Below are 27,311 nucleotides of genomic sequence, written 5' to 3' on the forward strand. Positions count from 1 at the left end.
GCAGGCCACGTGTGGCACCGGTCGAGCAGGGACCTTAGTCACGCGTCCCGGGGCGTATCGGCGTTGTTCTTTAGGGGGGAGGGTGGGCGACACGTATTGGTTGTTTGGGGGCGCGTGTGTGTGTGCGTGCGTGTATGTGTGTGTATGTGTGTGTGTGTGCGTCACATGACTGAGTGGAGTGGCGTGTCGAGTGTTGGGTCGTGTGTCGCGGCGCGTGTGCCGCTATTGTTGGACGTGTGCGGCTGTCGATTGGTGTGGGAAGGGGTGTGTCGTGGGGAAGGCTCGGGTGGTTGGTTGGCTCCACTCTCGAGGTGCCCGTCCCCTGACGACCGCGCCGGCCTCTTTCCATTCTTGGACTTGGCGCAAACAGCGCGGGGCTCATGCCAGCATCTCCGTGCCGCGTTGCGTGCAGAGGGGCAGGCGGGAGGGCGGGCGCGTGGGTGGTGGAGCGAGGGTGGAGGAGTGAGGGTGGAGGAGTGAGGGTGGAGGAGCAGACGCGTGGTTGGAGGAGCGAGGGTGGAGGAGTGTGGGTGGAGGAGTGACGGTGGAGGAACGTGGGTGGAGGATTGGGCGCGAGGGTGGTGGAGCGAGGGTGGAGGAGCATGGGTGGTGGAGCGAGGGTGGAGGAGTGAGGGTGGAGGAGCGTGGGTGGATGAGTGAGGGTGGAGGAACGTTGGTGGATGAGTGGGCGTGAGGGTGGTGGAGCGTGGGTGGAGGAGCAAGGGTGGAGGAGCGAGGGTGGATGAGTGGGCGCGTGGGTGGAGGAGCGAGGGTGGAGGAGTGGGCGCAAGGGTGGAGGAGCGTGGGTGGTGGAGCAAGGGTGGAGGAGTGAGGGTGGAGGAGCGTGGGTGGAGGAGTGAGGGTGGAGGAGCGTGGGTGGAGGAGTGGGCGCGTGGGTGGACGAGTGAGGGTGGACGAGTGGGCGCGTGGCGCGTGCGGCAGTCGCCTTCAGTCGCTGCCGCACGCAATTCACACGTTCCGTGGCGGTACCACTCTTCGACGCTGCTTCCACATTGAAGTTCAGTTGGAGAAATGCCTCCACTTACCGCTATACAAATTATTCCCTTTCATTCAATGCGTATTAAAAAGCAGTCAACAAATTCTTGGTGTTCAGTGGCAGATTTTTTTAAAGGCGGTTTTGATGCATGAAATGTTTTCACAACATTACAGTACACTATGTGCTATGAAAAAGGGCCATTATCCGAAACGTCGCCTGCTATATATTTTTATTTTAAGGCCACTGTGTTATTGACGAATGCATTGTTGACATGTTTTTTTTAGTTTGTTCAATGTAAAACTTTTTTTTTACCGGAACAGCACTGGAGCTACATGTTTTGAGTACAGAACACATCCCGAAGATGCCGCGTCCTCCAGCGGCAGCCCTCGCTGGCACCGGCCGAGGTGAAGAGAGGCGTTGGGTCCGTATTCTTAGGTTTTTTCGGTAAAGTCACGTAGGTAAAAAATTACTTGATACATCTGTCGGGCTGTGACGGTTCCACCTGAAGAAGGAAGCTTGTGTTGCCTCCGAAACGTCGTGATTTTTATTTTACTTTTATTAATTGTAATTTTTTACCTACGTGACTTTACCGAAAAAACTTAAGAATATGAATCCTTGCAGTCACGAAAGCTTCAAATCTAGAATTAAGGCGTTGGGTCCTTGATGCTCGACTCGGAACGCCACGATTCATGTTCCTGGCTGCACCCCGGGGTGCTCGTCCCGTGTCTCCTTTTGCGTTTTATTGCCTCCAGCTTCCAGTCTCCTTTCTCACTCAGCTCGTCTCACTCGATGCAATACTGACCTCTGCTTATATGTACTTTGGCAATGCCAGTACGCTATTTTTACCAACACAAATGAACGTGTGTGTAGTCGGCACAATAAGCTATATTAAGCGACGTTTTACAATCAATTATGTAATCGTTACATGCCTGACGGTTGTACAAACCTTACCACCTCCTCCCGGCCGCTCTAGCAGGTTTAACGATGACGATTTATCGGGGAAAGACAACTCGACACATTCGCCAACAACACTATGGTTCGACATATATAACAGTCGACGTTTTGGGCAATGTCTCTTTTTCACAATGAGTGTTTTTTTTTGCTTGTGCAATCACTGCCAACGCAGCAGCAACATGTTATTTTTTATTTCGATATCTGGCAAGAGAGTGATTTCGTAAAAGTTTATAGCCTTGTTTAAACGCATGAGCTATATACTGTACACACATGTGTCAGGGAAGCACTGCGAATTCAAAGCCAACACGTAGATCAGCAAAATTAAAATAATGGCAAATGAATGGAGGCTGTGGTTATTTTTATTCTGGCTGATGCAATAATGCCAACGTATTGGCGTTATTGCGAACACTGTTGAGTGGAGGGGGTGGGTCTGACCACGCGAGCACATTGACCTATATAGGTCATTGTTCTGGTATCCGTTGTTCAAACTTTCCCTTTACAAAACGTATCGCTCAATGAGAATCATTCGTCAATAACACTCCTTAAAATGCCACTGCTCCAGAACGTCTCTTATTTGACTTTTTTTTAAGGTCACGCGGTTGCATTCACGACTCTGCTGAGTGTGAACGGCTCTTGTGTGCTTGCCTGACGCAGCAACAGGGGCATCAGATGATTATTTGTTACATTTGAACGGAGCAGATTTAGACAACTGGCAATTTGAGAGCGCCCCCTGAGTTCGGGCCATGTTATTTTTATTTTGAAGGCAAATCGATTTTTTAAAGGTTTGCGACTTAAAAACCCAGCTTCTCATGAGACCGAGACCTCTACCAGCCATCATCTCTCGTAAAACTTCGCCCGCCAGTTGCCAAAGGGGGACTTTCTGAAAGGGGTCAAACCAATTGGATGCACCTGCTGGTTAGAGAAGACCCAATGTCCCAGCAGGACTCGTGTGTGTGTGTGTGCTGACACTAAATCGAGAAGTAGGTTAATGTGCGTGTCACTTTCAACTATTTGGCGACTGTATTCAATATGAAGCTTCGCTAAAATTGCAATGCAAACGCGGAGTAACACAAATTGATCGACATCCGATAGGCGCGCAGTGACGATCGTTCCGTCACGCTCACGACACGTGACTGTTTATGATTTACCATTAATTAATATGCCTACTGTCACATTTAGACCAATGGAATGGGGAGAACGACGATACAAACGAGACAGGGGGGGAGGAATAAACTGCATCCGAGATGGTTTAAATGTTACAAAATGTATTTTATGTTCACGAATGAAATTCGCGTTGAATCGTTAACTCGCCTCACGTAGAACACATCACATGGTGGCAACTTACAGAGGTGGGCACCTCAACCTTTGGATCCCTCTAAGTCCCGTCCTGCCCCCCCCACCTCCTCCTGTTACAACTGTTCTCGTCAAATGTACATGATGTGCCCACTGGTTGCCATGCCAGTGGGTCGTCACATTTGCGTGAACCCACTGAAATGTGTTCCGTCAATAGAGGAAGTGGCATCACCTCGCCAATCTAAGCCTATACCGTTCCTGTACGTATGCGAACATACTTTCGCATCGACGTAACCCTTACAAGGACTCGTCCCGTCCGTTGAATTAGTCGCGTTCAGCAGCAACATTTGGCCGATCGAGTCACGCAGAAGCCTCGCCATGGGTTGCGGAGTCGACAGCTCCCCCCCCCCCCCCCTTTTCCGGCGAGGAACCCAAATTCTGAAGGACCGTTGGTCGTTGACCCCCCGGGTGCCCTCCACGCGTTCTCCTGTCCCACCAAACGGTGCCCACTCCGTGCGTGCTAGAGACGCCAGCCACGCGCGTCATCCAGATAACTGGTCGAGGTTCGTTGCGGTGCGCAAGGACAACCCGCATGAACCCGTGCCTGCTCGCCAATTCAGGGACAGGGGGCTTGGCCCGTGCTCTCACGGACGGATGGTGGCGTTGAAGAGTCAACACGGATATGCACTCAAAACCTTTGGCAACCCCATATCGGAATATCTCCGTCGCAAACTCTGTGCCGCTAAAGTAAAATGTTATGGCCAGGTCACTCCTGCAAGTGATACTATCCTTGCCACTGCAGTTGTCACCCGGTAAAATCATATAGACATTGGACGCATATTCTTAGGTTTTTCGGTAAAGTCACGTAGGTAAAACATTAAAATTAATAAAAGTAAAATAAAATAAAAAATCACGACGTTTCGGAGGCAACACAAGCTTCCGTCTTCAGGTGGAAGCTTGTGTTGCCTCCGAAACGTCGTGATTTTTATTTTATTTTACTTTTATTAATTTTAATGTTTTACCTACGTGACTTTACCGAAAAAACCTAAGAATATGCATCCTTGCAGTCACGAAAGCTTCAAATCTAGAATAAACATTGGACGCGTTGAAACTGCGACTGTGGTCACCCAGAACAGACCACGGAACGGAGAACGACTCAATGCCCGAGATTTACAAACACAGCGAATAATCAACCACCCCGCCACTCCGGACGCAATGATCTGGCTGTATCACCTCAAACGCAAGATGACAGCCGTCGCCCTACACGAATATCAGCCACGGGAAGATGATGGCACGCCTGGTTCTCGTCACCTCTGGAATTACGAACCGACATTTTCCGCAACGCTTGCGCTGCTGTGGTACGCGCGCATTTTGCCGCGGGGGAGGGGGGCGGTTATCTGGGAGGACACGTACCGTTGGAAGACACAAGTCTTGACTAATCTCTCCAACCAATTTGGAAACACTGCGCGCTTTGTATGCGTCTCTACGTGTCCTCAGCTCGCGGGCGGTGGTGGGACGGGACACGGCGCTGGACACATTTCTCTCTTGTCCACCTTGGCAACGGTAAACATGCCAAACATGCCTCGCTTGCAAACATACGACGTGTGTGTGTGTGTGTGCGCGCGTGTGTTTGCGTGCGCGTGCGTCCAAATGCAATCGTTGAACGTGAGCTGGGGTCGACTTTTTACTTGAACCCTCAAGTCTTGCTGCTGCACCTTTGCTCACCAGCGGCATGCACGCGAGTTGCTTGACAACACAGTATGCTGAGTGTGCGTCTGATGTTGTTGCTGGATGAGATCAATCGAGTGATTACCAATTATCAGGTGTTCATCTTCTTGGTTCTTTCAGTAAAGTCACATAGAAGAGAAATAATACAATAATAATAAAATAAAACATTAAATAATTCTCACGACGTTTCGGCCACAACGCAAGCAGCCGTCCTCAGGTGAAGAACTGTCTTCTACGTGACTTTACCGAAAGAACCAAGAAGATAAATCGCTGCAGTCACGAAAGCTTTAAATCGACAATTATCAGGTACGTGCGGTGTGCACTGCTTTATTGTCTATCGGGTGAGGTTGGTAACCACGAGGAGGGAGGTGTCGTGGGAACTGGAGTTGAGGAACGCCGCCGGGGGTGGGGAATAGGACAGCAGCGAAACCACGCGGTTTGTGAAGTTGAGCCCCATGTGTCTCGTGGCGGTGGTGAATAGTTAACATATTTATTCTCGTCCGATTTTGAGCGAAATCTTGGAAATCGCCAACATTGTTGACGCGGTGCTTTAAGGCGGCTTCGTCGAGACTTGAATCTGACCCAGTAGTCGTCACAATATCGCTATATTTTGGCCGCCGTCGTGATTTCCAGCTCAAATGAGCATTGAGGCATTGGTACTCATCCCATGTCCACAGCCCTGAGCCAGCGGTGGACACATTGCTATGGTGGGAGCGAATCTATGCACAGGACAACCACCGTTGACTTCCACGCAAAGTGGTACTAATTTTTTTTCATCCACCTCAAAAGGATGATGACCTGAGTCAACCTCTCAACCAGGATGTGAACTTCACTTGCTCTGGCGTCCAGCGACCACATTTGTGCCACGTTTCTCTTTCGACTGCACGCAGAGTGGCGGCTTTGCTTCAACGGCCTTTCGTTATTCTGTCACGTCAGCTCATTCTTGCCATTCTTATGTAACACTACGTCTCAAACAGCTCCATACATGTGCGGTACAGCTGACCACAGTAAATGTATGAGATGGATTTTGTATATTACTGCTGCGTGACAAGACGAAGATCCCCCGTATAGCCTTAACATACTTTTGGGGCAAGTGCTGTGAACGACCACCTTTGAAAGCCGTGGCACGGCACACGAGGGGGCTGCCTGACCAGCACCAAGCCCGACCGCCTTTGCCTCCCAGTGACGATGTTTACACACCGCACCAGGTACTCATTTGATTCCGAGTCGACCTAGGGGAGGCTTAAGACCAGTTGCGTGCCCAAACCCACACACATTCCCACATTGTCATTGCCGTCGGGACGGAGCGATCTGGACTGAGCTACAATCCTGGTCAATGGCTGCTCTAAAATAGGCAGGTAAGGCCAATTATTGCCCACCACGATGTTGCACGGCTGTAGTAACGAGTGCCCAGGGTCATACGAGGCCAGTGTCGACCGGGTGGCCGCGCTGTGCCGGTTCGCGGTCAGTCGGGAGGGCAACTCGGCACGCCCCCCCCCCCGACTCCTCCTATTCGTCACGCGCGTGCCGTCTGCTGCGTTCAGCGTGACCTTGACTCGTGCGTCACCAAGTCTCGGTCGGACGAGGCTACATCATTATTGATATTATAAAATGTTCGGTCAATCGGCGTCAAACAGAGCGGCCACGGCTGAAACCCCAGGGAGAGGTTCGTGCTCGCTCCGCCATCCGCGTTCGAAGCTCCACGCCTCGGGGAGGGGGGGGGTCGGGAGTGTGGGGAGGGGGTGGGCTTTGCTGACGCCTCACTCCCCATCTCGTCCCCGAACTCCACAGGGTTCAAGTACCCCCCCACCCCCACCCCATCACACGGGGTGCTAAGCCCGGACACGCCGTCAAACACGCTTGTCACTACGGACGCATTCCGCTGACCTCGGTGGGATTGGCGTGGGTTCCTGTTGCAAATAATTAAATTGGGGGGGGGGGGGGGGGGAGTGGGGGGCCCTGTCCGATTTCACGTCCCTCGTTGTGGCCCGGCGCCTGGGACCCCCCCCCCCCTCCTCCCCTCTGTGGCCCGTGGGGCGCCAGTGCAGTTGCGTGACCTGCGCACTCCGAAAGCTGCATTCCTCCGCAGCACGTTCCTCGTCGTTGAAGAAAGACTCGACCCCAAACAAACAAACAAAACCCACAATAAGCCCACGTGTGCGGTGCTGTGCCACGCGAGTTGAACGTTCATAACGAGCGAAAGGAATTTCAATGTCACGTGAGTGCGGCTCTCGGTAGTGCCGCCCTGGTGTCATCGCTTCGGTGTGATCGCAGCGCTTGGGTCGACTTCGACAGAGACGTATTCTGCCATTGGAGTGGACATTCAACAACGCACCGATAAAATTTCGATTTAAAGCTTTCGTGACTACAGGGATTTATCTTCTTGGTTCTTTCGGTAAAGTCACGTAGAAGGGAAAAAATAAAATAATAAAAATAAAACATAATAAAATAATTCTCACGACGTTTCGGCCACAACACAAGCAGCCGTCCTCAAGTTCTCATTCTTCACGAATTGTCGCTTGAGATGCACGCGTCAAGTTGCTGTGTTTTTTTTAGATCCCATCATTTACAAGTCATGCCAATGATATTTCAAGCGCTACAAAATGAAACAACAAATGAGAAATGATAGAGGCGAAACAAAAAAACCCATAATCGCGTCAAATCGCTGGCAGCGTGGGGGTGGCGAATGGTCACTTGACCCAGAGCGGCGCGCGCCACGAATTTCTCGGAAATGCAGTCGCGACGTTCCAGTCCATCAACTACATTGACGCAAGTCGGCGTTGTTTTTGGTAACAATGTTGCGTCGAACCAAAATTGGGTTTCGATGCGTGGCTCGCGCGTCCACCGTCAGCATCCATCGCGGCCGCGTCTCCCTCGTGGCGTGCGTCTCTGTGCACAGAGAAAGATCGCGTCCGAGGCTTCACCGCCATGAGCTACGACTGTTCAGGACTTGCCAGAATAGTGGCCGATCTAAAACCGAATTTCGGTCGGCCTCTATCCCACACTGACCGATCTCAACCAAATGCGGGTCAAGTGGCCCGCGCCTGGTTCACTGGTGAATCTGGACACCGCGGAGGGAAGGGAGAGGAGGAGGAGAGAGCTGAAAATAAATTGTCGCGCGATAATACAACGGGTACCAGAATGTTTTTAAATACACCCGTGATTGTCAGCAGTGAACAAAGCAACAATTTGACGCAGCGCGAGACGTCCGCAATAACAGGAGAATCCCTCTGCTGTTGTTGTTGTCGTTGCCCCCCCCCCCCCCAATCTCGGCAACGCATTTCGTTAATAACGACATTTTTTCTCACGGCAGTTTTCCTTCTCGAATGTTTTATTGCTTGGAGAGACGTGCACCGGTGCGGTACGATGCACGTCCCTGCAGTGGTGACATTGAATGCCCCCCCCCCACTTCCCCCGCCCTCCTTCACCTCCGCAACACATCTCCCCCCCCCTCCCCCCCGACCTCTGTTAAAGGCTCCCAGATAATTCGCCTTCTGGTCACCCAGTACAAAAGTCTGCATCGATCAGTAAATGGCTGCACTCAACGCAACTTCTGTATTTACTCGGTTCGGCAGCCAGGCTGCTTGTTGGCTGCAGTGACATGATTCGTAGGTCAAAACCACTCGCAACCACCCTCCTGGTCTCACGCCGGCACTAGGCAATCTCAAGTGGCACTCATGGCTACACTCGCCTCCTCTTATATCGCTCCTTCCACCACAGGCAACCTCCGTGCATCGCGATGGGTAACATGGAGCAATGGGGAACCCCAGGCCGTGATATCACAGCAGTGGCCTTGGAGCGTGGTCAGCATGGGCCCTCGTACAAGGAATGGTGGGGTGGGGGGGGGACCTTCGATCCAATTGCCCCCCCCCCTCCACTCTCAGTCCGGTGCAGCTGCACCGCCTGCACTCTCCGAGAGCCACGCCGCCGGGGTGCCGTCACCTCGGGGCGGTTCCCCCCGTGGCAAACGGCACAGAGAGGACGCCACCGACAACCCTTCGCCCCCACAGAGTGCCCACACTCTTGTTCTTGGTTCTTTCGGTAAAGTCACGTAGAAGGGAAATAATAAAATAATAAAAATAAAACATAATAAAATACAATTCTCACGACGTTTCGGCCACAACGCAAGCAGCCGTCCTCAGGTTCTCATTCTTCACCTGAGGATGGCTGCTTGCGTTGTGGCCGAAACGTCGTGAGAATTATTTTTTATTGTTTTATTTTTATTATTTTATTATTTCCCTTCTACGTGACTTTACCGAAAGAACCAAGAAGATGAATCCCTGCAGTCACGAAAGCTTTAAATCGAAATTTGCCCACACTCCTCTTTGAATTGATATTGAGATATTGGGTTGATATTTTCAAATGGGTCTAGACAGCCAAGAGGATGGTCTAAACCAGTGGTTCTCAACCGAGTTTGGCTACTGTACCCCCTTGTTGAACGTTGTTTCGACCGAGTGTACCCTCTTGCCTGACCCAACATGGTTCTGAAAAATAAATATATGAGTGATGAGCATCAATGTGTTAACCAATTGTCCGTTTTGTGAGGTATTCTAACTAACGAGCAACTGCAAGCGAATAGAAAAAAATGGAGCGGACCCTCTGCGTGCGTGAGGTCATTTGTTCGTGATCGATGGTTACTCTTGGAAACCAACATTGTTTTCAATCAATGAGTTTAGAAAGGTATTTGATGTCCGTTTAACACGTAGGCTTTCACGACCAATATCATCCATAACAGTTTTTTTGGATTAGATCGCGTAAATGTATAAATTTGTCATTAAACCCGCCACCACGACACAGCCAAATGTTGTGGCTGGGCTCTCCAACACACCATTGTGCTGTACTAGTGACGAATTGGCCACGTTCTGTTTACGTGACAACCCTTACTAGTTGGCTGTGTCGGGTGATGGCGGGTTTAATGACACATTTATACATTTACACGCTCTCACCAAAAAACACCTCTATTATGGTCTTTCATATCGTTCTAGATTACCATATTGAATTACATTTTATCGTAGTTATTTTATATTGGCAGATTCATACGTGATTATTCACCAATGACTCATGAATGATGTAACTTCACACATTTATAAATCACATCGCGTACCCACTGGGACATTGCCACGTAGTCCCCAGGGGTCCCCGGTTGAGAACCACTGCTCTAAACCATACAGTAATTGTGTTCATATATATGGAGGTATATAATGGAGTTCTGCTGTTATTTTGAAACATGAAGCTGAATTTGGGTAGCGGATTGTCATGGCGGGCTAGCTGCTGCAAAGGCCTCAATCTGTGCCCTAGCCTCTTCATCATCAGCAGCAGCCACGTGCCATGGTCAATCCACTGCTGGACGAAGCTCTCCCCCTCCCCCAGCGTGTCGCCATCAGCCTCAGCGATATAATAACACGATGTAACACGATTTTTGTTCCTGGGTAGGAAGTGTTACTTCGTAATTGCTTATGCCTAAAAGGTATAGAAAATGGCTACTATTCCTCACACAGGACAGTCATAATGGAAGGTTTTTACCCTTTTAACTGGTACAAAACTGACACCTTTATTCAAGGCATCATGTTTGCAATGACCACAACACAAGTAGTCAATAAAGCAAACAAAAATAAGCAACTCTGATAAGGATAATAATATGCACTGTCATTGAAGTTGATTGGCCCACACCCGAGATGGCTTTCTTTAGAGCCTAGTCCCCATTGGTGTAGGGCCAGATGACACCAGAAGGCGTACAACTCAAAAACAGTGCAATATCAGAGTTTTGAGAGTTCGGGGTAAACATTTACACTATGAGATCTCTTTTACCAGTGGCAAAATATAATGGAAGGTTTTGCCACTGGTAAAAGAGATCTCATAGTGTAAATGTTTACCCCGAACTCTCAATACTCTGATATTGCACTGTTTTTGAGTTGTACGCCTTCTGGTGTCATCTGGCCCTACACCAATGGGGACTAGGCTCTAAAGAAAGCCGTCTCGGGTGTGGGCCAATCAACTTCAATGACAGTGCATATTATTATCCTTATCAGAGTTGCTTCTTTTTGTTTGCTTTATTGACTACTTGTGTTGTGGTCATTGCAAACATGATGCCTTGAATAAAGGTGTCAGTTTTGTACCAGTTAAAAGGGTAAAAACCTTCCATTATATTTTGCCACTGGTAAAAGAGATCTCATAGTGTAAAAGGACAGTCATATTTTGAAATGTACCTATTTCCAATGAGAAAACGGGCGAATTTGGGTATTTTCGTTCAGAAAAAGTTAAAAAAAATATATGAATCAAAATTAACATGAATGGACACTAAAGTAATACAAAAATGACTACAAAAGATTTAGAAGCGAGTCGTTTTTCGAGATTATTCCTCCCCACAGATAACTCGGTCGGCTGTGGCCTGTCCCACCTGTGGTAGTGCGCCTTGGTGTCTAAATCTTTAGTAGTAATTTTTTTTATTATTACTTCAGTATAAATACATGTTAATTTTTATTCATGTTGTTTTTTCTGACTTTATGTGATTGAAAAGACACAAATTCACTCGTTTTCTCAATGAAAATAGGTAAATATCAAAATATCACTGTCCTGGTCACAAAAGCATAGTTTGTGGGGAATAATAGCCATTTTCTGTACTTTTGAGGCATAAGCAATGAGGTGCATGAGGGGCGGGATTCGAAGGCGATGTCCTTCATTCAACAAGGCAAGAGTCAAGTCGGCTTCTTGGTCTCGTGTAAAAGGGAGGCCTCAATTCCGAATAAAAAAAAATGTAAATCAAATACATTTCAGCGGCAGTTAATGTTTACATTCGGGTGTTTGGCTTTGATGTCGGCACACGATATCGTACCCTCGCATGTGACCTCACAGGGTCTTTAACATCCAGCTGGACAGCAGACGGGCGCGCTTTGGTAAAATCCACACAAGAAAACTACCAGGCTGCGCTAGTGAGGCCAAACCCACAAAGTGGTGCTCTGCACGAACCCGGCCTGGTGACCCGGACTCTCTGTCCACCACAGTGGCGACCGCTGATTGAAACACTCGCAAGGAAATGTCAAAAAGGGGCTTCAAAGGCCCAGCTAAGGCACCCTTTATATTTATACAGCAACAAAGCAGCAATGGCAAGAAAACAACAAAACAATGCACGCTGAGTGCGCCTATGAACACAGTCAAAACGTCTACTCTTAGTTATATTTTATATATGTACAGGATATATGAATTATTATTTTTTGGAGGACATGTCTGTGCCTGTTAACGTAGGAAATGGAGCTTCCAGATTCTTAAATCGGAGGCCACGGTTGGTGAAGCTCCCTCGGCCGCTCCACGGCCACAGATCTCGCGACGCGCGTGAGTCCCGACCGCCTGCGGGACCTCGCGCAGAGTTCGCGAGTGACGCGGCCCCGGAGACATCACAGTGTCCACGACGGTGAAAGGATCAAAGTGCTGAACAAGATTTTCCGAGGACATGGAGATGTTTACGTTGGCACCTTGCGCAGTGCCTACCACGTGTTTCGCTCCGATGAGATGGGGGCGGGTGGGGGGGTGGTTAGAAAACTTATGACCATGCATCTCACATTCTGGACCACACGTAGCCCACGCGTAAACTTCCGCTGAGTGAAACATCCATCCACATGTGCATCCACAGAGTCACACACACGCACAAAACCCACTTACTCCGTTGTGTCCGTTCGCTCAACCGCCCAACAAATCGCTCACCCAACCCAGACAAACTGCTCATTCACTCATGCGCACACATGCACGCACTGTTATAATAATACTAATACAGTAACAATAACAAGGTCAAGTACTCGAGGTCAAACATTCTTGCATCCCTTTCCACCTCCTCTTATGTTTCACGAGGCCACAACCAGAGCTTGTGTCGCCATGAGGCTTCCTGTTCTTAATTCTATTACCGCCACCGTCACCACCTCCATCGTTATCATCACCACCACCACCACCACGGCCATCCTTATTCACGGTTTCCACCCTTTACAAGTTGGTCGGCTGGACCACGGCAGCCGGGTCTCCCTGCACCATGTCGACGGCCTTGCCCTCGCCCGCCCGCATGTAGCTCAGGAAGAGAGTCACGGTGGCGAAGGTGGCGGCGTTGACGGGAAAGGCCCGCAGCAGCGTGGACACGAGCCCGCGAGTGAACATGCGCCACCCCTCCTGGCGGTAGCTCTGCCGGAAGCAATCGGTGATGCCGGCGTAGCGGCTCTCCCCACCCACGCCGTCCGCCTGCAGCCGCGACTTCACCACGTCGAACGGGTACGTGGAGAGCCAGGACGCGATGCCCGACATGCCGCCCGCAAACAGCAGCTTGGGGATGAGCCCGGGGTCGTCGGGCTCGCAGCCCAGGTGCCGCGTGAGCACGTCGTACGTGAGGAAGTAGAAGCCGAAGGCGGGTGTCTCGCGCAGCAGCGTGCACACCATGCCGCGGTTGATGCCGCGCACGCCCTCGCGCTGGTAGATCTTGCGCAGGCAGTCGAGCGTGCTCTTGTAAAGGCGCGAGCTCTTCTTGGTGCCCTTCTCGCCCGTGCCCTGCAGCTGCATGCGCGTCTTGGCGAGCTCCATGGGGCACGCGATCACGCACTGGATCACGCCCGCCGCCGAGCCCGCCAGGAACTGGTTGCGCGGGGAGTCCTGGCCCAGGCGGCGCATGGCGTTGCCCTGGACTCCGAACACGATGGCGTTGATGAAGGTGAGGCCCATCATGGGCGAGCCGATGCCCTTGTACAGACCCATGGCCTTTGGGGGTGGGGTTAGGGGGGAGAAGGTGTGCGGTGGAAGAACGAGTCGGGGTGGTATTAGTGGAGGGGAGTCTCGGTATTTGTGTTATTTCTTCCACACCATTCGCAATCAAGCATACCATTTCTATTCATAACGCGGAGAGAGCAGTTTAAAATCACCAGAGGTGTCGGATGACAGATTCTAAAAGAGGACATCATGCAACTACTTCTGAAGTCCCTCCTCCCATGCCTAGACACAGAGGTGTTTGTCACGTGGCAGTCCAGAAGGGCCCCGAGTAGAGGGACCTCTGGGAGAGGCCCTCGATGTGACCTACTTCTCAACACTGGCCAGCCATCTTGGAAGAGGGTGGGGGTACCCACAGATTATTCCACCACACGTGACCTGCCAATCAGCCGTGGTGGGTCTATTTATAGCACTGCGTGGATAGAGGAAGGAGTATTGAAGAAACTTTGCCCATTGCGTCGAATGCCGTGCCGAGAGATGGAATTGAACCGGTAACCTCTGAATTGCAGGTCTATTTTGTTAACCACTAAACGCTCTTCATTACGATATTAGCAAGCCACTGGAGCTATGCTTTAAAAAATCTAGATTGAAAACTAATTTCTTTAGAACTGCTCTTTGTGTTTAGTTTGTTGTCCTACCCCGCACCTCCGATTAGCGCAAATGGCTACGTACGGTACGAAATAAATTTAACATACATACGTACTTATACACGACGGCAACATCCAGATACCAGGAATTTACCGAATAAAATAACATGTCTCCCTGGTAACGGAGCGGAGCTCATCGACGCAATTCGCTTCGCAACGCGGTTCGATCACGGGCGGCCGGACCCCGTGATCTCAGCGGTGCTGGCTCAGTGGTTGCAACGTCCTGAACTCTTATCCCAAAGTCCACAAGCTGATGGAGCAAGATCTATCATTACCCACAATCCACCACGACACTTTGTACAATGTTGTTGTAACAGCCCTAAATAGGGTGTTCTTGGAGGTCTCTTACCTACAGCACCAGAAAAACCCAGCAGCATTTTTTTAAACAGACCCCCACACTGCTGGTGATATTCGGAGAAGTCAAAACCGGTCTAGAGTTTTGCCTGCAAACGTCGGTCCAGAAGGCCGAGAGGTTAATGGAGCTGGTAGTGGACACAGACCCTTGTCACTTTTCATTAGTATTATTTTTGTTGAGCTTTTGGTCCAGCGGCATAGTCACGTTGTTGGCATGGGCCCTGGTGCAAGGAATGAAATGAGGCCTCCGGTCCAATTTCCTCCACGTTAGTTAGTAGCCCGGCGACTGGGCTCCTTTGGCCCGTGGGCAACCTGGGCAGTTGTACCGCCTGCACCCTCTGCTAGCTAGCTACTCCGCCACATTTAGTCTTGTCGAGGGAGTGCACAAGTTGGACAGCAGGTATCGAACCCAGGCTGGTGGGTGTGTGCCTCACCGACTCCTGCTTGACAATGGATGAGAAGCAGTGATATGTTCCGCGGTACCGAGGCTTCTCCACGGACTGCACCTGCAGCCTCACCTGCACTCACACAAACACACAGAGTTCCCGTGTAGCCTTAACAGACTGTTGGGGCAAGTGCTGTTAGCGAGCACCTACGATGGCTGGCACGGCACACGTGAGGGTAGTAGCCAGTACCAGTGGCGACGTTTACACACCGCTCCAGGTACTCGTTTTAGGCTGAGTCTACCTAGGAGAGGCCCAGGACTAGTTCAGATAATCGACATTGGCGTTGGCCATGAGTGGGGAATCAAACTCGGGTTGCTGGGTTGGTAGGGTAGCGTGCTAACCACTGCGCCACCGCTCCCCACGATAATTTAAAAAGAACAGTTTTAAGTCACGGTCAGCTTCTTGGTAAGAGCCTGTGAGCGATGTCACTGCATATCGCCAGTCACCCTGAAGGCGCCCCACCTCGTCACGTCTCAGAGCCTAAGCAGGGTCGAGCACGGTTAGCGCTTGGACAGGAGACATCAAAGTACTAACCACTTACAACTTTCCGCACATAATATATCTGTGTGAAGCTGTACGTGTATCCCCTCGCATGAAGGGCAAGTTTTCTACCGGTGCGCTCCAGTTTCCTCGCATCGCTGGATTCAGCCAAACATGCCACACAGTATGTAGAAAGGACCCTCCTGAAAAAAATGGATCCTGAGAATGAGTGAGGATATCCCGGGTAAATTCGTCCCGACGGACACGTGACATACCGAATCACTGGCTAGTTCAGTTCGTGTTTACAGGAAAGATCTACTGACGATCGACAAGCCGTGCTTTTGCATTTGCTGCCTGGGGTGGTGGTAAGTCGATCAATTTCAGGCGTTGAGGCATTCTGTGACCAAGGTGGAAAGAGTACCCAAACCTGAACATGCACATTTCGCCTACTGATGACCCGCTTTCTACATCAATTGATGGAAATATTAATTTAAACTTCACACAGGGCGTTCATTACTCTAATGTCATAATGAAGTCGAGCATCCCGTCTAGCCTACACAGGCTGTACTGGTAAGTGCTGTTTGCGAGCACCAATGAAGGCTGGAACAGCACACCTGTGGGTAATGTGGCCAGCACCACACCTTTGTCTTCCTAGCTAATGATGTGTATACACCATGCACTCATGTTTGGCTGAGTCAACCAAGGGAAGAGCTAGGACTGGCTCAGATAATCACCGCTGATGTTGGTCGTGGCCAGGAATCGAACTAGGGCCACTTATCACTGCGCCACCGCTCCCCACGTGAACACACACACCTTGCACTTTGTTGTGAAGGGCTCCTGTTTAGAAAACATGCTTAACTTATTGCATGTGTGCATGTGTGTCCGTGCGTGTATCTGTTAAGAATGTATAGGGAATATGTGTATTTTTGTATGTGTAGGTGTGTAGGTGTGTATGTGTGTGTGATTGAGCGCCGGGTGGCTAAAGCACAGCAAGTTGGCACAGTAGGGGGCACAGGTGGTGCATCAGCCACTCATCTCGGTCATCTCGGTCAGTCGACCCCTGGCACCTGGGTCTGCCCCGTGACCTCCTGCCAGCGGGCGTTCGACACTTCACGTGGCCTCAAGGTGCACATGGCCTGGCAAAAGCGTCGTGGTGACGTCACCGCCACTTAGTGGTGAATGGCGGTTGTTGTTGTTGTTGTGATTGTGCCCACTGGGGAGTCAAAGGCGGCCGGGCGTGATACTGGCCACCCACCCCCTCGTGTACCATGGCTGACCTTCATAGCTGCTTGCTAACAACACAAAAAGTTTGTTTAGGCTATACAGGGGATCTATCTTTGTAGGTGTGTATGTATCAATGCCAGAAGCTCAAACGTCTGAATAGTTACATAACATTTACATTATTTAGTTTCCCTTGGATATCGCCCAAATGCCAATGTCCACACGGAGTGAAAGCAACTCACCGTTCACCACCAAGGCGCTGATCAAGCAGAGTGCTGTGCCAGTGGTGGTGTTTAATTCGTCTGGAATTGGCCTCCGATTACCCATCATATGTTTTGCGAATGGAATCCACTCTTGTCATCGAGTATACACGGTAGACAGTGTACGAGTGTGCATGCAGTGTATATGTGTGTGAATGAGTGTGTGCCGATCATCTGAACCGATCCTGAGCCTCTCCTAGGTCAACTGAGCCTTAAATGAGTACCTGGTTGAGCAACATTATTTTCATCGGCTGCCTAACACTGTGTGGAAGCTTGAAGCTCTGGGTCTTCTCAGCCACAGTAACGCCCTCCCTTCTCTAGGCTTGCAAAATATGGACCACGTTTCACGGTTTTGAAACAATCAGGGTGGCTTGCCTACGTTCCACCCCGAGTTTAACCCGACTGGATTTTGTGAGGAGCTCATAGATCCTTGAGAGATCCGGACACAGTCGCATCAGTGAGCTCCTCCAGCAGGCAAGGCTGATTCATGTAGCTCATATGCCCAGCCACCGCAGGACCAAGCAGCTTCTGTTTGGCGGGGGGGGGGGGTTAAACGGGCATGGCATTGGCAAGAAAAGTGATGTACAGAAGAAGAATGTAGAGCTGATTGGACTTGCCAATGACTGGTGACAGCGGTGTCGAGATCGATATCTGTGGAAGAGGCTCGTGAAAGTGCGTCGAGCCTGGTATAAGCCCTGTGGCGATGTCACCTCGACTCAGTGGTCAACGGTGGTTGTTGTTGTGAGTATGTATCTGTCGTGTCTTTGGTATGTGCATATTGCATAGTGTGTATGCATTGCTATGCAGTTTGGTGTATGTTGCAGGCTGTGTGTATGTAACTGTGTGTTGTTTATGGTATAACACGGCATCGGGAGGGGTTCGAGGGGGAGAGCCCGCGTTGTGGTGGCTCCCCACGCGCTCTCCACCTTCTCTGGGCCCTCACCTTCACCGTGTCGAAGGGGTGCCCCACGACCACTCCGGCGGCACCTGCCGGGGAGAGGCACACGCATCCGGGTCAGGTGCGAGAGGACCAGGAGGGGTATCGCGTGCCCCCCATCTCCTCTGCCCCCACTCTCAACCTCACTCTCCCCAAGCACCAATAACTCCTCCTGCCCCCCCCCCTCCTTTCCTTGTCTCTCAAATCGTCTCTGCTCTCCACCCTCAAATCAGTCCGTAAAGCTGCTCACACCCCAGATTGCTTCCACGTGAAGCCAAACACTCGTCTATGAAATGTGTCAATCGTCACAATGCAGGATCCTCCTAAAAAAAAACTTTCAAACTAAATGTTTGCCTGAGTCATGTAAAGGGCATTGCTATTCTATTCTTATGATGGCAACAGCAATATGTTCAGGAGCTAAAGTCCAGTGGTTTACTCTACGCACCAAAGTTTAGGCTGCATAGCCACAATCACACATCTGTGGAGCGTATCTCTCATTTTCGATGTATGAAGGAGATGTGTGCATTGGCCTGTTGATGTTCTGATGCGACTGATAGCTAGTTAAAACGGTGTCTCTGAACAATGCCAAAGCCAGGAGGCGCGATGATGTTTGAGCCTCGAATGAGGTGTTTATTCTGGACGTCCACGTTGTTGCATTGTTGTTAAAATGGCCCTTGCAAGAGCAAAGCTCATAACCAGTGGCACTTTGTGCTGTCGGTGAAAGCAACGGGCATCATGTACGCATTGTACCTCGCGAATGTTCTTCACGGGAACACCGCACACGCGGTGATGACGCCAGCCTCACGGAGTTGACGGCGAGTCACTGATTTAGTCAACAACAGCGGCGCACGTGCCTTTTCTGGGAGCAGTACGTGACGAAGTGCGAGTTGAGGTATGCGAACGAGTGGGAAAGGTGGTGCAGAGGTTAGCGCGTCACGCTATGAACCTGCAGACTAGGGGGTGGGTGGGGGGGGTGATTGGGGGTGCACTGACCCCTGCCATCTACTGACCGCCCCTCAGCCCACACCTACAACACGTGGTATTTACAACGAGTCTCCCATCCAGGTGTTAACCGGGCACAAAGCTGCTTAACTTCCGAGATCCAACACGATCAGGGAAACTTAAAATAACGTTTTTTGTCCACAGTTTATAAGAGCGTCTGCAAGTTAAGGAAACTGTGGGGAGGTTATGTTAGCGCACTGCGCTATGGTCCTAGGTTTGTGGGAAAGTGTAGCAACATCAAGCGTATAGAAGAGGTCACTTGAAGGGATCTCAGAAGTAGTGATGTTACATCTGCTTAGTAGTAGGTTTTTACCCTTTAAACTGGTACAAAATTGACACCTTTATACAAGGCATCATGTTTGCAATAACCACAACACAAGCAGTCAAAATGCAAACAAAAAGAAACAACTCTGATAATGATAATAATATGCACTGTCCTTGAAGTTGATTGGTCCAGGTGTGGACCAATCAACTTCAATATAAAGGTGTCAGTGTTGTACCAGTTTAAAGGGTAAAAGCCTACTACTATATGTTGCCACTGGTAAAGGAGGTCTCATAGTGTAACATCTGCTTCTAAAGGCCGTTTTCTGACGTGGGGTGACGAAGCATCGCTGCTCTGCGGGAATCCTGGACGTAATTGTCTTGCACCCTCGTGAAAAGATGAGGCCGATATCACAAGTGGAATATAATCTCAATGTTTGAACTTGTGGTCAAGTGGGCAGAGCGTACGCCCCATGCACCGCGTGGCAGGCACATGGTCTTGTCAATGAAATGTATGCCGAGCGCCTCGGGCACGTGGGGGCCATGTGGGAGGAGGAGGCAGGGCGGGGACTGGGGGTGGGGGTCGGGGCGGTGCAAATATGAAGGTAAACCGTGGCAGAAAACCCGTTCTCTCCCTCCCCTGCATCCCCGAAGAGGAATGTTTGTGACAGGTCATGCCAAGGATGCCAATACACCTCGCTCTTGCCTCATTCGTTCTGCTTGGTCCCGTCGCTGGTAAATCAGACAAACTTTTTTTTAAGGACGGCTTCTCTTACTCTCATTATACGATGTAACACGATTTTTGTTCCTGGGTAGTAAGTGTTGTTTTCTACCTTATGCCTCAAAAGTATAGGAAATGGCTATTATTCCCCACAAACTTTGCTCTTGTGACCAGGACTTTAAGTGAAGGAATGACACAAATGCACACCACGTTTTCTCATTGAAAATAGGTACATTTCAAAATATCACTGTCCTGGTCACAAAAGCAAAATTTCTGGGGAATAATAGGCATTTTATGCACTTTTGAGGCATAAGCAATTAGGAAATAACACTTACTACCCAGGAACGTTGTTTGTTTGTTACACAGTGAATCATTATCACTTCCGCTTAGTCACCGACCTTCTGTGTGCCATTCCAATGCCCGTGTGAGTCATCTGCCCTGCTGCACCCTGCACACGAAGCCCACCTATCGTCACATCCACAATTACTTGTTTGCTACGTTACATTCAACACCTCCAAGTCACTTACCCTATGCGTGTCCATTCTGCACATCTCTCCCGTTACAACCTCCTCTCCCCGAATGCCTTAATAACCCTTCATTTCCACGTTCCATTCAATGAACTTAAAAGTTGCTTACCCTATCATTACCATGACATTGCTAGCATTCTGCGTGCATGCACCTGCGTTCAAAGACCAGTTTCTGCAAAAAGCTGAACCTGAAAATGTATCCCCGGGCTCATTCATGGAACGAACTCTTCCTTGTACCTGAAATAAATGAAACGTCCAGGCAAGGAACGTTCTGCAGGGCAGAGACGGAGAAAAATGCGAGAGGCAGGTGGCTGCCTGCCAAGACCCATTTCTTAGGGGCTCCGCATTGAGCATCAGGTTAAAAGGGCAGGTTGGTTCCTTCCATTGCACCCCCCCTACTCCCACCCCTGCCGTGGAGAGGTTAGGGCTGGGAAGTCGGGTGGGGGGGGGCTGGTGGACTGAGGACTGGGGGAAGTGGGAGAGACGAGAAGGTCACGGCACGCACGCACGAGATGAAGGGACTTTGCCATCCTTTTTGGCAGCGCGACCCTCGCAAATCTTTGCTTTGTGGGAAAAAAAAAACCTCAAAAAACTGTCAATCAATAAACTCGGCAGATAGAAGTTTTGGGCGGTCGGCAAAAACCACGACTGCCCCTGCAATGCACGGACTCGATGCATCAATGTAATAACCCGGTGCTTTTGTGCATTCTGTTCAATTAAATAAATGCATTTGTATTGGCAACATCGTTAGTGCCATTTGTTGTTGGCCGCTTTGTGTTATGGGCGTTTGGACCTGTGATCAGCAAGTATAATTTCAAATCATGGCTGAAAACTGGGCATGAGATGGGAATACGGTAATTGATTCCAAACAGATGGATTCAAGAATCCATCTGTTTGGAACTTTGAGTGTGTCACCTCCTCGTATGCATTGTGGGTATTGTAGTTTGTTTTACCCCCACACAAAGCCAAACACTCACACAAAGAACTGGCCAAACATTCCAATGTAGCCGAACGTTAGTGAACAAAGAGTCTCGAGACTCAGTGAGGCTTTATTGGACGGCTTGGATGATTATCACGGTTGTCATATTGTGTGTGGGCTACATGCGGACTTTACCAGGAGTGAGCGCAGATTTAAACTTATTGCTGACATGGGAACAGCTGAGGGGCACTTATATTTTCTCATTGAGTCACAATGAGGCACAAATCCACGGGGTCAGCGACTCAAAAATGCCACGTGGTTATGCAGATCATCTTACCGCCTTCAGCTTCGATTCAGTGGTGGACATTTCACACAGCTATGGCAGGCACAAATCGTACCAATCCATAGGAGAACTGCTCCGTGTGTATGCGGAACCTTGTTTTTACACCGTACGTCGCCAACTGTGCTAATCGGAGGGGCGGCGAAACTGGAGATGCTCCGTGCAGGTTGTGGAGGTTATTTGACCGCACTTTTCCATGCTGGTCAGTGCGGGTTGGTGAAGGCAGGACGCAGACATTTGGAGCACAGTACAAGCAGTGGATTTTGCTGCACAGCCCTCTGTTAATAACGTGGCCCCCGCATCCACCCACAGCACTCGCTTTATGCACCATAGTCTCCCCCATCCACTCACTACCCAGGCTGAACCCTGCTTAGTTTCCGAACTCTGCCGAGATCAGGCTAACTCCGGGCGATGTGGTCATAGGTGCAAGTTAGGGTTAATGTGAAAATGTAACACTTTTCAGAATGTAGTGTACACCTCATACGTATCAATCAGTTCGGAACCCTTGCTGTGGACCTGCACTATTTATTGAGGGGTAGAATGATGCAATGTATCGATTCATATTGCTTTTGAAACTAACGACACACGCATTGCTGTGTATGCAGCAATCAATGGGTTTTATTATTCACTAGTCACTGGTTTGTATCACCATAAAAATTCACTGTTGTATTGTGCTATGCTCCAACATCTATGCGCCCAACATTCCCCAAGCCACCCTGACCAGCGTGATGAAGCATGGTCAAATAACCCTCCACGACCCAAATGGAGTGGCTAACCGATGTATTGGTACGATTTGTACCTGCCATATGAATGTGGAATTTCCACCACTGACACAAGGCTGTAGACACAGTAGGATGATCTGGAAACCACTGTGTTGAGTTGCTGACTTATGGAACCGTGTCTCATTGTGGTTCAATGAAGAGTCAATTTCAATCTGCGCTCACTCTGCCATTTATTTACCCAGCAAAGTATAACGGAGTATCAAGACTGTTTTTCGGAAGAGTTCCAAATTGGAATTTTTTGCCAATTACATGAATGTTTGGTATCAAGTGGGCCGCAGAATGGCCCAATTGTAGCACTTGTGTCTCACAGAAAGGAGGGCCTGGGTTCGATCCCCTACTCGAGCATCTTTCTGTGTGGCGTGTTGCACATGTGTGCGTTTACTCCGGGTTCTCTGATTACCTCCCATAGCTGCAAAAACACGCACAGTGTAACTGGTATTGGCCAAACATCCCAATGCCGGACAATTATCTGAAACGCAGGTAGAAATAAAACAAGGCAGCAGACATCGCGGCTATCGCGATTTTCACCTGAAGACGATGGCTTGTGTTGCTATCGAAACGTCATGATTTATTTTGTTTTATTTCTACCTACGTGACTTTACCGACAGAACCAAAGAGTATGGATCCCTGCAGTCACGAAAGCTTCAAATCAAGATTGAATTATCTGTAAATTACTCAGTTGGGATTACACACAGCAGCAAAGTCGCTCCCGATTGTGACAACTTAACAGGACCCTCCTGGAAGAGTCTTGAGACTAAGTGAGGCTTTCCTGGGTAAAACAAGCAGAGTATTGATAATAATACATGGGGGGTGGGGGACCCAGGAATACCAGGAGAAAACCCACCACGCAAAAGAGGTGACACTCAATATTCTGACCAGATTGATCAAGAATCCATGACTGTCCTGCCATCTCCTGACCATCTCACAGCTGTATACCCAGGGCTGGATAGGGGAAGAAATTACTGCGGGATATCATAAATCAGTCCCCCCACCCCCACTAAATCTGAGCAGGAGTTTCGCTCCATGTGTGGGTCTCTGAGCGTGTCTGTGGGTTTCTGTGCGTGTCTGTTACCCGAGGGGTCTGTCTGTGAGTCACTTACAAATTAAATAAAAATATGAATTCTTGATTCCTACCGGGAACACAGTCGGGTTAAAATGTTCACTACCACCGTGGCGTTCCAGCCCATTTCCACCACTGCGCATACCGATGCTGATCGCAGGCCCGAAGGCCTATTTCACAAGTGGCCACCGACACATAGCCCGAATGATAATGTAGCTGACATGCTGTGCAATACCTACAAATTATGGAAGAGGATTGGATACATCCCTGGAGATTTTTCCAATATTGGGATCATACATTCTGTACCAAAGCAAAATGTATTCGTGCTTTGTGGCATCACCCATGAATTGCACTCTTGGCAGGAAAAACATTGAAGTGATGTCTCAATAGTGGCTAAATAAATAGACAATATGCCTCCTTCACATATGTCTCTCCAGGTAAATTATCTTTGCATGTTTAACACATCCCATGAGCCACATGGCCCTCCAGGAGCGCTTCATTGCAGCAGCAGCATTGGAAGCTCAAAGACATCGCGCCGAATGTTCAGGCAATGGGCTTGGGGCAGGTCATCGATAGAAGCGATGATGGCCGACGGACTCGACTGTTGATGGAATGGCAGCCAAATGAGAGAATGCTCCCGAGACAGACAACAGGGAAGAAGGAGCAATGTGATCAGCTCATGCGAAGGAGCAATGATGGCTTGTGTCACAGCAGTGTGAGTGAGGGCCTTCATCCAGCAGTGGATAAATCATGCCTGATAATGCTACGTAAGAAATACACAACACACCCATACAATCGTCGCCATCGTTATGCAACATGGAATGCAACTTGTATATACAGTGCTGTAAGTCGCTAGGGAACTGGGCAAATATCCAAATGCAAGACGCCCCTGAAAGACAAGTCTTCAAAACTCGCCGAGGTCGTCTGAGATAAGTGGCTTTGCGTGCCTCTTTGGCAATTCATACGATGCAGGTTACTCTACAAAGGAAGCCTCCAACCCTATTCACAAAGTGATCACACGCACACCGCTCACAGCCGGCAAGGTAAGAATGAAAGAGAATCATGTACAGCCCTTCGTGCATCCACCACTGCGACGACGGTCCTCTCAATGCCGTGTCGGCAATTGGGGGTTGTTTGACCATACTTCGCCACACTGTGTCAGTGAGGCTTCGCGACGGGGCGAGGGTGCCCAGTTTAGCGTTCACTCGGGCCATTGATGGTGCTCGGTAACATTGGTAATAGGCCGCTGGACTAGAACTACGCCGGTTGTGTACGTGGAGCCACAGAACGGGGGGCTGCTTATACAAATCTATACCCCTCGCTGGCAACGGCAGCCGGGAATCGAACTCAAGGCGGCCGGGTTAGCAGCGCAGTGCGCCAACCACTGCGCCACCGCTCCACTCCCAAATCAATGTCAAAATCGTAACAGTGGAGGGGGTGCGCGGAGGGGGCCCGAGGGGGAGAGGGTTTGGGGGGGGGCGAGGGGGGGGGGCAGGAGGTGGAGAAGTTGGAGGAGAGGCGGTGGGGTGGGGGGGGCTGTCATTCAACGCCGGGCAGGTACACTACTTGCAACCGTGAACGATGCGGGGACTTGGGATACGCGAGAAGCGAGACCGTTCGTGCGCTCCGGTTTGGATTGTTCGAGAACGCGGAGCCCGTGGGCTGAGGACGGTGGTTGCCGGCTCAGCTGCTGCTCGGCGTTTGCGTGCGCCTTGGGCTCGCCGTTTCACCCCACCCCTCTCCTTCTCTCGCTCTCCATCATCACCATCTCTCCACATCTCGTCCCACTACGCAGTGCAGCATTCTCACACCCCCCCCCCTCTTCCCACCGCGCCAGAAACATCATCGTCACAATCACCACGACCGCGACCCTTCGTGTGCGGATGAATGGGTCGTGCAAACTCGCCGCGCTGCTCGGGGATTGTGGTGGTGGTGCTGAGTTCACGCACCTCCCATGCACCCAGCCGCGAAATCCAGAGCCATGTCCATCCTTCGTGCCGCAAACCCCTCCACGCGCTCCAAACTTCAGCCTTCACTCCTGTGCCCTGACGATGCAGCTGCTCCTGGTGGTGGTGGTGATGATGATGATGTGCAATGAGACGTCTCGCTCGCCGGATCTGTCCTTGCTGTTGAATGGGCCGAGTGGACGCGTGTACACGTGTGCGCGCGCCTCGCTAGGTCTCTCCGCGTCTCTCTGTGTGTGTGTCTCTTCTGCGTGTCTCTTCTCTGTGTCTCTCTTCTGCGCGTGTCTCTTCTGTGTGTCTTCTGTGTGTCTCTTCTGTGTGTCTCTCTTCTGTGTGTCTCTCTTGTGTGTGTCTCTCTTGTGTGTGTCTCTCTTGTGTGTGTCTCTCTATGTCTCTTCTGTGGCTCTCTTCTGTATGTGTCTCTCTGTCTCTCTTCTGTGTGTGTGTCTCTTCTGTGTGTGTCTCTCTCTCTGTGTGTCTCTTCTCTCTGCGTCTCTCTTCTGCGTGTGGGCGCGTGGACGTGAATCGTTGAGCTGCGCTTCGCGGGCGGCACTGCACGCGAGTGATAGGAGGAGCCACGCGTACAGCAGGAAGGTGGCTGATGGAGGTGGTGGGGGGTGATGGTGGCGAGCGGGAGCACAGAGGTAGGGGGGTGGGTGGGTGGATAGATGGCTGGGTGGGTAGCTGGGTAGGGGGGTGGGTGGGTGGGTGGATGGATGGCTGGGTGGGTAGCTGGGTAGGGGGGTGGGTGGCTGGGGGAGCAGTAATTCTATCTCAGATCGCCGGGGGACGGGCGGGCGGGCGGGTGGCTGTAGTGGATCGCCTTTGCTGGGGTTGGCGGATGGCGCGCACACAGAGTGAGCGCCGGCGAGCGGGAGGATGGTGGGGGAGGACGGTGGGGTGCGTGGTGGATGCATGGGGGGGGGGGTCGTGCTCACAGATTCCGAGATCATCCCCTCGAAATAGAAGGCGTCTGAGCCCCCGACCAATGGTGCCCCGTGGGCGTGAGGCGGCGACCCAATGGGGAGCTCGGAGCTTGGAGCCGCCTACCCCGAGCCCCCCCGGGGGCACCGCGCAAAGGAAAATTCCGCTCTGGCGTCACTTCCCATAGGGGGCGAGTCGAGAGGCGCGGTGCCGCGTCCGTGCCCGCCACGCACGCTCACAACAACGGACGCAGGGGCGCGGGGTGGATAAAACGCGGCGACGCGGTGGGTGGGTCGGGATTTTGTTGCTGTTGTTGTTGCTGTGACCCGAGTTCCATTCGAGCCTCGCGGGCCATAACATCGCTGACGAAACGCGTGAAGAGCGGCGGCGGGGTGCCTGCGGTCGTGCCTTCCGCCCCTAGGTCTACTCGGCTGTAAATCGGTGTGCGCGGAATAAAACGTCGGCAACTGTGCGGAAAACCGGGGCGGCCGACGAGGCGTGGCGCTCGCCGCACGAACCCCCTTCCCCCGTTCGTGTGCCCCCCCGCACTTACCCCCCCCCCCCCCAAGCGCGGGGCCCGGGGCGGTCGCCTCTAGGGACGGCTCCGGGTGAAGGGTGTCTATTGTATTTATTCACAAAGAATAACTCTCACAACGACGAGCAAGATAGCCGTGGGGGGCGGGGGGGGAGCGGATAAATCGCTGCAACGTGGCGCAGTGTGGAGGGAGGGAAGGGACATCGCATGGCGCATCAAGATG

General features: G+C 50.9%; 1 protein-coding gene across 2 annotated transcripts; it reads right to left on the bottom strand.

Moving 5' to 3' along the window:
• Positions 1 to 12,875: 12,875 nt before the first annotated feature.
• SLC25A29 (solute carrier family 25 member 29) lies at positions 12,876 to 26,284 on the bottom strand. Of its 2 annotated transcripts, XM_078596305.1 has the most exons (4): positions 25,615 to 26,284; positions 18,060 to 18,103; positions 15,144 to 15,227; positions 12,876 to 13,702 (listed from the first exon to the last, which is right to left on the bottom strand). In XM_078596305.1, exons 1-4 carry the CDS (start codon positions 25,652 to 25,654, stop codon positions 12,944 to 12,946), a joined length of 927 nt encoding a protein of 308 aa, XP_078452431.1. In that variant the 5' UTR covers positions 25,655 to 26,284; the 3' UTR covers positions 12,876 to 12,943. The 2 variants fall into 2 exon arrangements, with proteins under 2 accessions (XP_078452431.1, XP_078452432.1); XM_078596306.1 differs by lacking the exons at positions 18,060 to 18,103; positions 25,615 to 26,284 and adding an exon at positions 17,496 to 18,053.
• Positions 26,285 to 27,311: the final 1,027 nt, after the last annotated feature.

Source organism: Lampetra planeri, chromosome 7 (assembly GCF_965212315.1).
Source record: "Lampetra planeri chromosome 7, kcLamPlan1.2.h2, whole genome shotgun sequence".
Lineage (NCBI taxonomy): Eukaryota > Metazoa > Chordata > Hyperoartia > Petromyzontiformes > Petromyzontidae > Lampetra > Lampetra planeri.